We start from the raw sequence: 14,816 nt of genomic DNA, 5'->3' as shown, positions 1-14,816 counted from the left end.
TTTGCTAAGAGAGTAGGACTTAAATGTTCTCCCCAAAGACAAATAAATATGAGCGATGATGGATATGTTAATTAACTAGATGGTTATACATATATCAAAATACCATGACGTACACTTTAAATATCTTTTAATTTGTCAATTATACCTCCATGAAACTGGAAAAAAAAAAGAAAAGATTGTGCTGGAAAAAGAAATCTGAGAACCTGTACCCTAAAACCTCCAATCTTTCATGGAAGTGTCCACAGGAGACAGCTCCTAAGGAAAAAGGAATGGGAAATGGTCATTCCCACAGGAAATTTGTAACTTGAGTATAATATGGAGACCATGCAAGTTTACATTGCTGATACATCTATGAATATAAAAGACCTCAGCAGAGCTGCCACTGCAAGAAACATAACACAAATTCCTGTGCATCTATTTTATCTGCTTTCTGTTTCTTAAGATTTTATTTATTTATTTGACAGACATAGATCACAAGTAGGCAGAGAGAGAGGAGGAAGCAGGCTCCCCGCAGAGCAGAGACCCCGATGTGGGGCTTGATCCCAGGACCTGAGTCTCATGACCTGAGTCGAAGGCAGAGGCTTTAATCCACTGAGCCACCCAGGTGACCCTGAACCCAAGTTTTTAAATTTAGGCTCATTTAACTAGTAGAGGAAAGCTTCTTTTCTGTTTATTTTAGTGTCCTTTGCACTAAACTCAACTAAATTTCAGGAACCTCAAATCACACCAAGTCAACCCTGGCCAGCTCTAAGAACTTCCTCTCTCCTTTCCAGCTGCAGTGCCTATGGCTGGAAATTGCCTCTCCTTTCCCTTGTTTTTCCTTCGTAGCTCTTACCACAATTTTAAGTAATTATTTGTATAATTATGTGTTTAATGTACCTCCCCTGATAAACCACAATGAAGACAGATGGTGTCTATCTTATTCAATGTTGCATTCCCAGGGCTGAGCAGTACACACTACATGTTTGTTGTCACTTAAATACTTGAATGAATAAATAATTCCTGTAAATGGACTTAACCCTTTTTTAGAAAAAGGAGGGCTAGAAATAAATAAAATAGGAGGGTCATCAATCAGAAAGCATTTTTTCCATGTGTGCCTGAATTTCTTGAATTTGAGGTAGGTATATTTCTAGGTCAATAAAATAATTCTTTTTTAGAAAGTGTGATATATGCTCTCAATTCCAAGCAGTCAGTTTACAAGTAAATCTTTGGAACAAAAGAATATTTAAAAGAAAATTTCTCTCCTCCACACACTTTTATAAACAGGGATCTCATTTACACACACCCACCCACACACACACATATATATACACATATGAATATCTTTATAGTATTAGATATAATATCACACTCTAAATAAGGTCATCTTCGTTCTTACCCTAAAGATCACAACTTGATCCTGGGACTATTTCCCAGATTAATTTCTTTCTAAAAGAAACTGCAGCATCTACTCAATGTCTGAGTCCCTTCGAAGAACCAGCCAACGTTGTAAGCTATCTCATTTGCCTTCACAATGTGTCACTCTGGTGAGGAAGACAGACAAAATAAAGCAAGGATAGACAATGCCTGGAACTTCTTGACGGTCTGAAGAAAACTCAAGCACAAGAAGGGGACACGGTGACAGAGATGGAGAGCGTGCTCTTTTAGACAAGCGCTTCAAAAAGCAGCATCTCTAGAACTGGGAAGGGCATCGTACGAGAGATGGGGGGCAAACACCCAGAAAGGCAACCAGCAAGGACACGGGTAATCCAGCGAGCTTTGCGTGCTCACAGAACAGACAGGCAAGAAGTCCCGAGCAGAGAAGGTAAGGGGAAAGCAGCTGGAGCGGAGGTGGGAGAGGCAGGCAGGGGTAGTACCCTAGGAGAGATGAATCACCTGCTGGACTGCACAGACTAAGAGGAGTAGAAGGCAACCAACCAGAGGCCAAACTGCAAACTCCAGAAAACCTTGGCTGCTCCTTCCTCTGGGGTGGCCAACAGCAACCAGCACCCCATCTTTGCTGAACCCCAGAATAAAGGCATGTTCCCATGTCAAGGGTTTCTGACACTGATCACTGTGGTAAGCATAGGGGACGTTAGAAGGACTTCCCTGCTTTCCTGTTATGTAACAGGAAACACGGCCTAGTGAGGGATAGCTCCCACACATGTATCAGTGAACTAACTGATCTCAAGCTATACAGGTTAAATTGGATGCATTACATTTAAGCAGCTAATTTAGTAAATTACTCAGTTATTATCAACTAAGCTCATTAAATCAATGTCTCCAACTTCCTAACTCAAACCCAAAGAAAGTCAGCAGCCTCTCCCCTCCCCTCCCCTCCCCGATTCAGAGCAGGAGCAGTTCTTCATTCCTTCAGTCCATCACTGGACTAACAAATACTTCCCGGGAGCCTGCCCCAGGCTGGCTCTGGGCTGCGCAGTGAAGATATGAAGGTCAATAAAGCTGATCCAGGCCCCGCCCTCACAGAGCTCTTTAGACGAGCCCTCTTTTCCTTTCCCTAATACTGAGTATCTTCCCTGTGGCCGGATGACCTCCCCATGCTGGACGGTAGAGCAGCTCAGGAGCAGGACATCACGGCTTCCTCTGAGCCAAGCTTTCTGACGTCACTTCTTGTCATCTTTACACCACTCCGGGTGTGGGTACTTTCACTTTCCACACGAAACTGAAACCTGCCCCCAGTCCCAGCTAGTAAGCGGCCCCGCCAGGATTCAAACCCAGGCGGTCAGGCTTCAGGGTCTGGACTCTCAAATACTCTGCTCCAGAGCTGTCCTGTCAAGTAATGGGAGTAATGGTCCCAAGCTACGTGGTTTTAAAGCAGCGGAGCCCAAACAAAATCCAGGTGGATTCCAGAGCCCCCATTCCAACCACTAAATCAGCGGGGCCTCGCACGATCATTGAGGGCCACCTGCCAGGAGTCCCCAAGCTCAGCGCTACTTTTACAATGACACTGAGATGTCACCTGCCCTTTTCATCCGCCAGTGTGAAGAGGGGAGTTTTCCAGGGGTCATGACAAGTGATGATGTCATCAATTCCACTAGCTAATGGATGTGGGGTAGCTGGGGTAAGTAGCTTCTGATCTTGTGTTTTTTTTAATTTTCTGGTTTACAAATAAAGCCTGTAGTCTAACTCCTGAATTAGGTCTATTTCCTGGTCCTGATCCTGTAATAAGGGAAAATGTTACACCACTGGGTAAGGCTGAGTAAGAGTCCAAGGACTACTTGCAACTTCCTGTGAATCCTCGCCACCAATTAACATTTCTGTTTCAAGGGGCTGGCTCAGTCAGTCGGTACAGCATGGGGCTCTTGATCTCGAGATCTCTGAGTTCAAGCCCCAAGTTAAGCTTTAAAAAAAATGTGTTTCAATTTCTGACATGGGAAATATCCACCAATCTAACCCACAGAGACAAAAAGCTGGCAGACTGCTACACTAAACACACCACCTCCGCTCCCTGGGCACCTCCCAACTCGGCCCTGCGAAGCAGAGAACAAGAGAGACTCTGAGGGACCGTATGATGGAGAGAGCAGAGGAAAGCAAGGAAGGAGGGCCGGGCCCGCACGTCCGCGTCCTGCCTCCCTTCCTTCTCCACCGGGGCAGGAGAGGCTGCTCCCTGCGGGCACGAGGGTGGGTGTTCATGGTAAGGGTTTCCCTGTGCATCGCTAAAGGAGAACAAGCAAAATATAAACTGGGATAAGTAGCTTCAAAGGCAATTAAAGGCAACTTCTTGTCTGTGCCCCCTTCAAGCTCCTGCACAGGGAAGGGAAAGGAAAGCTGCAGAGAGTTCCTCGCCTTTCCTTGAAGCACCTGCTTGGTTGAGACCAACAAGGCCAGACCCATCAGGGAGCCACCAGGCGTGGCCGAGGCCTCTGCCCTACCCTAAGGAAGTCTGTTCCCACTGTCCTACGGAGCAGGATCTCCCCCCCAAGGCTCCATTAGCACACTCTCCCCCTCTCAGGGCACTCTGCACTTTGTCCGCACTTACTGCTTGGCCCGTTTAATGGCCCCTCCACCGGGGCAAGTTTAGGCTGCAGACACAGGGGGCAGGTTCTGTCACTTGTAACCGCACCTGGTGCCTGACCTGGGATGCCTCGCTCCGAGCAGTGGTTGCTGGAAACAACACACACATATCCGCAGACAAGTGCCACCAAGTCTGGGTGCACAGGGATGGCTAAAAGAGGGGCAGACTCAACAGGAGGGCGGATGAGATCAGAGAATGAGACACAAGCCAGGACAAAGCCCTCGGGATGCCACTAAGAATGGAAGACAAGGCCAGGAGCGACGTCACAGAGGCAGAAGGGGCACCAAGAACATGACATCAGAAAAGCCAGGGAAAAGGTTCAAGGAGGGGGAGAGGTCAACAGTCAAACGCAACCGGGGAGCTCGTGGTACTGCCATATCCTATCCCTTTCCCCAATTCCCACTGCTTCCATCATCCTTCCAATCTGAAATAACCCAGCAAACTCCTCATCCTACACATGTCCAATATGAGCCCCACGAGCCAGCATGGAGCCACCTGAGGAAAGCAGCAGCGAAGACAAGACGGGTTCTGCCCATCTGCCAGGGTATCCCACTGGGACCCATGAAATAAAGAGTGTAAGAAACAGATAAGGAAGGGACACTATCCTACTTAGGGTAGCCATGGGGATGGGGGCAAGGGACATCTTAGAGAAGATCACAGACACAGGCACTTGGAATTGAGAGATGAGAATGGCCAAGTGACTGAGCATTCTAGGGAAACATCCTGAGGAGACAACTTGGCATGTTCAGGAACAAAACGAGACCACTGTGGCTGGGTCAGAGTAAGCCAGGGAGCAAGCAGAACCTGCAAAGCTTGAAGGCCGGGGCACAGACATTGGGATGCCTCTGGAGCGCAGCAGGACACCACTGGAGGGCTTCGGGCAGGAGACCAGTGTGATGTGATGGGAAGGTTTTCTGCTTTCCAGTCTCTTCTATCATCAACTTCTCCAAACCCCTCTGCCTTCCTGATCAATCATTCAAAAAAGCATCTGGTTCAGAATTCTTTTTAAGAACTTTCTAAATAAAACTCAGCCTTTACTCTACTGGTTTTAGAGTCTTTTAAGGTTCGAGAGAGGCAAAGTAAATTAGGTACCGGAGAGCTCTTCTCAACCTAACATAATCCTTCCCTTTGTCCAGAAGGAGAGTTCTACTGCCTCCTAGTGAGTGTGTTACTGCTGAGCCAGCAACCAAATCTCGACCTACCTTCCTCCAAGGCAGCAGAACTATGGAGCCACAGTCTTTCAAGTCCAATGGAGTGTGTTTGGTCTATCTACAGCTTTGGGGGGTGGTAGGGATTCTATTGGAAGAAATCACAGAAAAATCCCAATTTTACTCTTAAAGTTCCTCCCTGGTCCCTTCAGGCACCACTCTCTGGAGGTCCTCCTATCCTTGGGGTCTTTCACAAGGCAGGCTTCCAGCTGATGGGCTCCCGACCACTGATCTTTCTTGCCCTCAATTCTGCTGAGCAGTCAGTATCTTCTACATCCTTCTAGGTCAAGTTCAAACCCCAGTTCATCCAGGAAGATGTTCCAAACAACTCGTAACTGCCCACTTTTCTGACATCCTATATGGTCAGGTTTATGTTGTATGAATACAGAACTCAAGGCCTGTAGAGAATGGTCCCAAGGGGAGAGAGACAGTCAGCAAAACAATCAATGAGGGGGTTTCTCTCATAGTCCAAACAAGCAATGCCTTGGTCTGAACTAACCACTAACAGTGCTTGACAAGTATGCTATAGGGCAGAACCCACACCTGGTTACTAGCTGAAAATGATGATGATGATGATGATGATGACGCTGACACTTGCACAGTGTCTCCTACATGCCAGGCACTGGCCTTTACTTTTATGAATTTATTTACTCTTGACCACAACCGCATGGGGTGGGCACCTCTACTCGGTCTACGTAACATTAAGAGAGCAAATACTAAGTGGTCAAGTGACTTGCCCAAGGTCACACAACAGGTCACAAGCCAAGACTGGAGGTGGAATGTGAGTCACCAGACAGCAAAGGTGCAGAAGAGCTAAACAATCCTATAACCTTTTTCTCTACCAAAGCATTAATATCAGAATAATGAAAAATATAATCCTTCTTGCCATAGTTCCTTCCACAGTTATATAAGGAAATGTCATCCAAGTTGCTAGTTCTTTTTCAAATTTCAGAAATAATATATTTTCGGGGTGCCTGGGTGACTCAGTGGGTTAAGCCTCTGCCTTTGGCTCAGGTCATGATCCCAGGGTCCTAGGATCAAGCCCCATATCAGGCTCTCTGCTCGGGGGGAGCCTGCTTCCCCCTCTCTCTCTGCCTGCTGCTCTGCCTACTTGTGATTTCTCTGTCAAATAAATAAATAGAATCTTAAAAAAAAATAATATTTCATTCAGAAAGACAAGGTCCCTAGACCTCATAAAAATTGCTATTTTATCTGTTAGAATACATGATTCAAAATGAGATTTAAGTGCCACCACCATTAAACATATTAATTTTCCAAACTATACATTCATTAATTGAGGTTTAAGTCCTCACACACAGCAATCATCTTACTTGGAAGTCTCTTTTTAAGAGGTCTGAAAAATCAAGTTTGCATTTATAATTACCTATATAAATGTAATTCTATATGATTAACATTCTAAAACAGAAAAAGTGGTTTCAATTTTTTACACCTTGTGTGTGCATCTGTCTGTGTATACGTATCTAGGACTAGGAGAAAAGGGGAAGATAACCTAAAATGAAGGAGAGAAAGCCATCCAAGGTTTCATCAAGTCTTTAGAAATGCAATTACAGGGGCACGTGGGTGGCTCAGTCGTTGAGCGGCTGCCTTTGGCTCAGGTCATGATCCCAGGGTCTTGGGATCGAGCTCCACATCGGGCTCCCTGCTCTGAGGGGAGCCTGCTTCTCCCTCTCCCTCTGCCTCCTGCTCACCCTGCTTGTGCTGTCTCTCTCTGTGTCAAATAAATAAACAAATCTTTAAAAAAAAAAAAAAAAAAGAAAGAAAGAAAAGTAAAGAAGAAAAAGAAATAGAATTATAGAAAATAAAACAATATACAAGATTGATCTGCATGGTCAGATGTCCCCCCAAAAATGTCCTCTATGAAAGGAACAAATTACCGATACAGACAACAGCATGATGGATCTAAACAACACTGCTGCTCAAGAGTAGACCACAAGGGGCGCCCGGGTGGCTCAGTGGGTGGAAGCCTCTTCCTTCGGCTCAAGTCATGATTCCAGGGTCCTGGGATCGAGCCCCACATCAGACTCTCTGCTCAGCAGGGAGCCTGCTTCCCCCTCTCTCTCTGCCTGCTGCTCTGCCTACTTGTGATTTCTGTGTCAAATAAATAAACAAAATCTTTAAAAAAAAAAAAAAGGAGACAAACACAAAAGGGCAAGTACTAACAATTCCACTCATGTGAAATGCAGGAAAAACCAAACCTACAGAGACAGAAAGCCAATCGGTGCTTGCCAGGGGCAGGGCCTGGGCGGGGAATACTAACGGAAGAGCAGCAAGAAAGCACTGTTGGGGTCTGTTGGGGTGGTGGAAGTATTCTACATCGTTGAGAGCAGTGGATATAGGCAAGTCCTTATCAAACTTAAGACCTATACACTTCAAATGAGCACATTTTAATACACAAAAATTATACCTCAAGGTTGGTTTTTAAAATAAAATAGGAGCACGCAGTTGGCTTAGTCAGTTAAGCATTCAACTCTCGGCTTCAGTTCAGGTCACAATCTTGCAGTCGTGAAATCAAGCCCCACATCAGGCTCTGCGCTCCGCATGGAGTCTGCTTCCGATTCTCTCTCCCTCTCCCTCTCTCAAATAAATAAATAAAATCTATAAAGTAAAATAAGTGACTTCTACACTCTTCTCTTTAGATCATGTTCAAATGAAACTTTAATGGTCCCAGAAAATGAAGTATAAAAATACTGATGCCAAGAAAAAACCTTTTTTTCTTTCAAAGTTTTTTTCTGACCCAACTCAAGCATTCCTCTGATCAAAAGCCTCCAAGTTTCCCATCTCCCAAAGTCTACTCTTATCTTTAGGATGACCACGGAGCTGAATCCACACTTCCCTGCCCATTCATTCCTCCCTCACCTGCTCTGCTCCAGGCACAAGGTAGCCATGGCAACAGCCTGCTCCACTCCCTGCAACCACCCCCCCCCACCTCTTGGACAGATACGCGGGGAACCGGGCAGATAACTCCTCTACACAGCACCACGTAGCATGACCCTGGCATTGGCTGCTGTGAAATGGGGCTGCACGCAGCATCTGAGACAGGCCGTAAACACAAATGTCTTTATTTTTCAAAATATAAACATAAGCAGTTTTACTGGTATTTTATTTAAATCCATACCAGTCAGTCTTTTTACATACTCCACCCAGAAAACGACCATAGACGATTATACATGTTTTAATCTATTTAATTAAGGCACCTAGTTTCTTAAAAATTCAACTTAATCAAAACACTGGAGAGCAACAGCGGAGGCTGGCAGAAGAGATTAGATTGAACATCACTTCGCACGGAGAATACGTCACAGTACATTCACACTAAGATGCATATTATTCTGCAACAGACTAATGATAATCACCACAGTTAATTGCTGTTAGCGGCAAAAGACATCCCAGAAGCAGAGTGCTAATACTTTAAATTCTATGAACTGCGCTTCTTTGTTTAAACTTGCAAACAAGACTCTTAGCTACTATTCTGGGAGCAAACAATGGGGGAGGGGATGAAACAAGCTTCAGCTCACTGAAACAGCATTAAATTGTGTTTGGTTAAGGAATGACTATGACTGTAACAACAATAAAGAGATGAGGACACAGAACAAGAAAACCTTCAGACCGTCTCTGGAAGACAACAGTAGTCAAATAGCTCTGAATCACATAAGAAAGTATGCTCTTGCAAAAAGCTGGCAGGCCCATTAAATTGCCCAACTGAAGAAACTATCCTCAAATACGGTGTTAATCTCAATAGTAAGTGAGCATATTGCTATCCTCTTGCCCAACAAAGACATAGGTGATGCTCTAAAAAACGGAATAGAGATCATGTCAATGTCCAGTGGCTTTCCACTGCACTTCCAATAAAATAACAAATTCTTTCTATGGCCCTTAAGGTTCTACGAATCTGACCCCTGCCTCTCCCCAGCTTCACCTTGTCCCAGAGTCCCTGATGCTTGCCAAGCCCAGCCCCCAGCCTGTTCTGTCTGGGTCCTTGAACCAGCAAGCTCACTCCCAACTCAGGGCCAACTCAGGGCCTTTGCGCTCACTACTGGCTCATCACTACTGAGATCTCTTTCTTCACTGGATCTTCACGTATCTGATTCTTGGTGATCACCTGAGTCTCTGTTTTAATTGTTAGTCACTTGTCCAGAACAGCCTTCCCTGACCATGGAATCCGAAGAGCCTCCCCCTGCCTTCACTCATCATTCTTAACTGTATTACGGGGTTTCACTGTCTGCACAACATTTTCTACCACCTGAAATGGTCTCGTGTTCCGCTTTTCAACCGTCTCTCTCTGACTAGGTAAGATGCAGAGCAGAGCCCTTGCCTCTCTGGTTCACTGCAGAATCCACAACACGCTGGGGGGCAGTGTGCGCAGGACGAACGAGGCAAAGAAAGAACATCCAGAACAGCGAAAATAACGCAACTATGGATGGCTCTCGGGGTTGGAGCTGCTCTCAGGGTTGGAGCTGCTCTCGGGGTTGGAGCTGCTCTCAGGGTTGGAGTTGCTCTCGGGGTTGGAGCTGCAGCATCCAGTGATTAAAGGCTGCTTTTGTTATTTTACTATATAAAACTTTTTTTAAAAGTCTGGAAGGCAAAAAAAAAAAAAAAAAAAAGTCTGGAAGGCTAAGTGGCTAACCTAAGTTTTGCTATAGGCTGCGGGCAATACCGTAGATTAGTGATCAGGACGGAGAGATGCCGCAATCATAAGCTACTATGTTCACAGAAAGGTTCAAGTTATCAAGAAGAACTTGAGTTACCCAAAGATTCGTTAAAAGAAAAAAACAAAACAAAACAAAACAAAAAACCCTAACCGTGACTCAGTAAACCAGAAATCAAGGCAGTTGTAGTACTTCATTAGAGCTAAAACTTACACCAGGCTCCGCGTCTACTATATCTCAGTAAAGCTGGGGCAAAATGACCGATGCTATCCCCAAATACCACAGCTCTCCTCTCCTCCAGGCACCTGACCGGACCGCACTGCCCTCCGCACCAGCCGGCCCCTAACCTCCTTGTTTTCAGTTAGATGTGGCCAATGACTACCTCAGACGAATTACATAGGAGTAGAAGTGATGTATATCAAGACCAAGCCCCCATCATATCTGGATCTTGAGCCACCGCCACAGTGAACCCACATAGGACGCGCAGCCCAGCACGAGAAATTAAAGGTGGCGCGTTAATTCCCCGAGATTCCGGAGCGGTCTGTCAGCACAGCATCACACGGCTTATCCTGACTGATGCATCAATAAGGCATGGTGGCCAAGAACCCGTGCTCTGGACTAGCAAGGGTGTGAATCAGAGCTCTTACCACTTCCTGTGTGAGCGGTCATGGGCAAGCCATGGCCACCTCTCTGGGCTTTAAGGCCTTCATCCATAAAATGGAGATAATACCTACACTTCACAGAATGTCCACAAAGACTAAGTGAGTGAGAAAACAATGTGCACGAGACTTAACAGAGTGCCTGGCGTGTTGCTTTAGCCGTCAGTAGACAGGACGACAGGACGTGGTAGTAAACTCCAGCATATGGATTTTAAACTACCATAAGCATATTCCAATTAGGGAACTGAGCTCACCCTTGATATTCTGTTTTACAGAAGCTCTCTAAACTCTTTACTCAATGAAAAATTCTCTTGTAAAGTTTGTAATCCCCTAGATACATCTGGGGGGAGAAAAGGAGGAAAACAGTGGAACATCTGCAAACTTGATGCTAATGAAGCAAGCAGAGGGTATCTGGGATTTACAATGGAGAGAAAAGAAAATGCGAGAATGAAACAAGGAGCAGAGCGGCTCCCCCCCTGCCTGCCAAAGGGCCTGGACCGGGCAGGAAGAAACAAACACTCACAGGCAAAACACAATCGGAGTTCCGAGCTGGGAAGATAAGAGAAGGGGTAAGTGTTGAGTAGAGAACAAACTGGAGGAGAAAGGACACAGAATATGTGGGTCTAGAGGCTTTGCAGAGCCCAGAGCTGGAGGGGGAGAGAGCCTGGGGAGCCACCGCACCATAAGCCACTTGGAACACTGGTCTAAGACTGAGCGGTTCAGATCACTGGTGCAGTAGTCAGCTCTTAAAACACTGTGAGACTCCCACATCTGCTGTTTCCTCTACAGAACCCGTTTGTGCACAATAAGGTCGGCTCACTCTGGGGAGCCTTCAGTCCCCAAAGCTCCACCAGCAGACACATATGAATGAATGATACTGTGCTACTATCATCCAGACCACGCCCACTGTAAGAGACAGACCTGAATGCTAACTGCTAAAATTCATCTAGGGACTTGCTGAGTCCCTAGAGAGAATAATCTGACCCTAAAGATTTTAATTAAAAATCAATCTGGTTCAGCGACGCCTGGTTGGCTGTTTCAGTCAGTGAAGCATACGGCTCTTGATCTCAGGGTCATGAGTTCGAGGCCCATGTGGGTAGAGAGATTGCTTAAATAAATAAGCTTTAAAAAAATCAATCTGGTTCAAGTTAAAACATTTTTTTTTTTTAAAGATTTTTTATTTGTTTATTTGACAGACAGATTACAAGTAGACAGAGAGGCAGGCAGAGAGAGAGAGAGAGGGAAGCAGGCTCCCTGCTGAGCAGAGAGCCCGATGCGGGACTCGATCCCAGGACCCTGGGACCATGACCCGAGCCGAAGGCAGCGGCCCAACCCACTGAGCCACCCAGGCGCCCTCAAGTTAAAACATTTTTAATATCCAAATTTTTGTGTGGTTACTTTCAAGTTTCTAAAGCACTGATTGCTCATTTTCACTGGCTGAAAATGAGAACGATAAATATAAGAGGGGAAAAATGTAAAATGTCCTGAAACAATTCTTAATTTTTAAAAATTACTGAGTTGTTGAAAAACACTCATTGATTTTATGCCATGACATAAAACCATCATGCAAGTAAAATCCCTCCAATAAGGAAAATATAACTAAAGACGCTGAAAATTCTACTCATAAAAAGTGGACAATTCTTATAATCCAAATAAAAGTTTCATTACTACCAGACCACTTAAATTACATCCAAATCAGAAATGTGCTAACCATTAGAAACATAAGAGGACACTTTTCCACCGATATTTGGCATTTGGCATCAAAGGCAGTCCTCTGCAAATCTGATATTAAAACTTGTCAAAAACAAAATGAAATTGTGAAAGAGCCAAAAAAGAAAAGGTTATGGCTACAACTCTTTTGAAAGGCACGTGGACTTTCTCTAAACACAAGGTCACCTGATATAAAAGGAACCAAAAAGTGAAAGTATGAGGTGTCAAAACAGGTCAAAAGACGTTAGAAATAAAAATCTGAGTAGCTGAATAGAGTGTGAGAATTAAAGCCTGACTAAGCCTACGGGTAACCTTGTAGCCACCTGAAATAATTGACTGCTGAACAGTGATGCCCCAAAAGCAAGGTCAATATTTGAATTCCACTCTGGAAGAATTCACAGTCGTTCTCATCCAGAATCCCAAGGCTCTTCTGAGAGCAGTTCTCGGCAGGAAAAGAGCAAGTTCCTTTGGGTGAACAGATATGTGGAATCAGTCTTCAGATAGAAAAATAAATGAAATGTATGACATATATAGGCACCTAACTTTGATGAACAAGGACTATAAAAATCCACCCTGTTCGCCTTTCCCCTCCCCCACCTCACCACTTCAAAACTAATTTGGCTTCAAAAGCATGTCAGTAAATCTGCAAGTTGTCAAATAATAGAAACCACGTGCCCCATGTGTTCGCCAGATTCATTTTTTATGATGTATGGTCCTCTGCATTAAAATAAACGTATTTTTGATAAAGGAAAGTTATGAAAAGAAATCGAATCCATTCCAAAAATCACACATCTCTCAATGCAACACGGGACTGAACTTAAGCATGGCCACCCTAATAAAACTGGGACTCCAGTTAGAAGCACCTGTAAATGATAAAAAGGTGTCCAAAATTTCAGAAAAGGAGGGACACAAAATGTTTTCAAGTCTGATAGTTTAAAGCTAAGCACAACAAATTAGACTTCACATTTTTAAGTTCTGCCTTTCATATGTTTTAAATGTGTTTATTATGATCTCATAAGAGAGTGTTTCTAACACCCATGAATTTCTGCAACTACAAGTGAAATGATATTAAGACCAGGAAATAAGAATCCTTAGAATCCTCTAGAATACGTTAAGTCCACATAACTGATTTTACTTATCAGAACACCCCTGAGGCTGCAGAAATCTCCCCAGCAGAACTGTTTAATCCCCAGGTAGTCCCACACCCTCCACCAAGAAACACATCTTATATTTTAATATCTGCCTTCTTGTTTTTATTCTGTCCACAGTTTTTCAAGGACAGAATGCTTATAAAGTCTCCCATTTGATCAGTTTCAGTCTGTAAAAATAAATTAAATAAATTTCAATCTTCCCTTTTCAGCCAATGGATAATTGACAAAATAAAAAGTATTAAAAATGAAAGCTCAGTAAGTTCCAAAACGAAAACAAAAAATTAACACTACAGTGTGGCAGGGGAAAGGCAGAGACACAAGGTCTCCAAAAACCAGCCCCCGGTGCAGGGTTCCACAGAAACGCCGACCCCTGCCACAACAGTGCACACGCCACTCCGCGAACAAATGCACACTATGAAAGTGATGAACTAGTTAATGGTACTAAGAAACAAAAAAGAAAATCTGGGAGAAATGAATGTGTGTGTTTTGATCTTTTAAAAACCAAGAACTGGTCTAACATCTAGGTAATGTATTTGTATAAATTCTTATTTTTAAACTCACCTGATTCATTTTCAATTCCTGTTGTGTTCTGAAAAGATACACACAACAAAGAAACTTCTTTGATTACATGAGCCCTAAAAAGAAAAACAGACAATTGTAATATGTACCTGCCTACAATTTGACAGTGATTTAAAACCACATACAGAACTGCAGAGTTTGTTCAAAGGGCTATTCATAAAGCAGCCCTGTGCCGGCTCAACTTCCATCTATGCTGAGAGCTTACTTTGCAGATTTATTATCTACAATAAAATAGATTTCTTAATAATCTTTACTAGCCCTTCATTGTACTCTACAATCGAAAGCAGACTCATTAGAATGACATCAAAATTTTGCTGTGAAATTGCATCATTCCTACGAAGAAACAGATTAGCTCTGTCAATAGTCAGAAACACAAAGCAGTGCTGAGTAATTTATTATGCAATGGAAACAAATGTCCTTCTTTCACTTATATCAATACTGTGTCGAATGCAAACACAATTAGACCCTTTACATTATGTAGTTTTTCACATTCCTGAAGTAGAAAAGTAGACTGGCTGACATTTCCACAGGGAGTTGGTCTTTGAAGAACAAAACAGAACCCTTGTAGTAAAAGGCAAATGTTTTAATAAAGGCTGTTTGGAAAGAACCGCACTTATCCCTTTAAAATTTTCATTCGGTATATTCACAGTACCCTGAAACGTTGAGACAAAAATCATTTCTTATAAATGCATATGACATACTTGATTCTAAATGACAATCTGTGAAGATGCTCCTTTCTGTCATGGACATCCCGGAAGTCACTGAAGTCACTCACAAGTGAAAGCCATACCATTTGAAGTGGCCTTTCCACAGTGATGTCCTAAACACTT

At 43.9% G+C, this 14,816-nt stretch overlaps 1 protein-coding gene across 8 annotated transcripts in view; it reads right to left on the bottom strand.

Moving 5' to 3' along the window:
• The window catches only part of PRDM2 (PR/SET domain 2), a 126,198-nt gene that overhangs the window by 96,576 nt on the left and 14,806 nt on the right, over nucleotides 1-14,816 (bottom strand). For 7 of the 8 annotated variants that reach the window (XM_059137559.1, XM_059137562.1, XM_059137563.1 and 4 more), the window contains exon 2: nucleotides 13,969-14,042. The exons of the other annotated variant lie outside the window; for it this stretch is intronic. In XM_059137559.1, the coding sequence (XP_058993542.1) occupies nucleotides 13,969-13,977 (9 nt within the window). In that variant the 5' untranslated portion in view covers nucleotides 13,978-14,042. The remainder of the gene's footprint in view (nucleotides 1-13,968; nucleotides 14,043-14,816) is intronic. 8 annotated transcript variants of the gene reach the window in all.

Source organism: Mustela lutreola, chromosome 10 (assembly GCF_030435805.1).
Source record: "Mustela lutreola isolate mMusLut2 chromosome 10, mMusLut2.pri, whole genome shotgun sequence".
NCBI classification, from domain to species: Eukaryota; Metazoa; Chordata; class Mammalia; order Carnivora; family Mustelidae; genus Mustela; species Mustela lutreola.
This window is presented reverse-complemented; position numbering and strand designations above follow the sequence as displayed.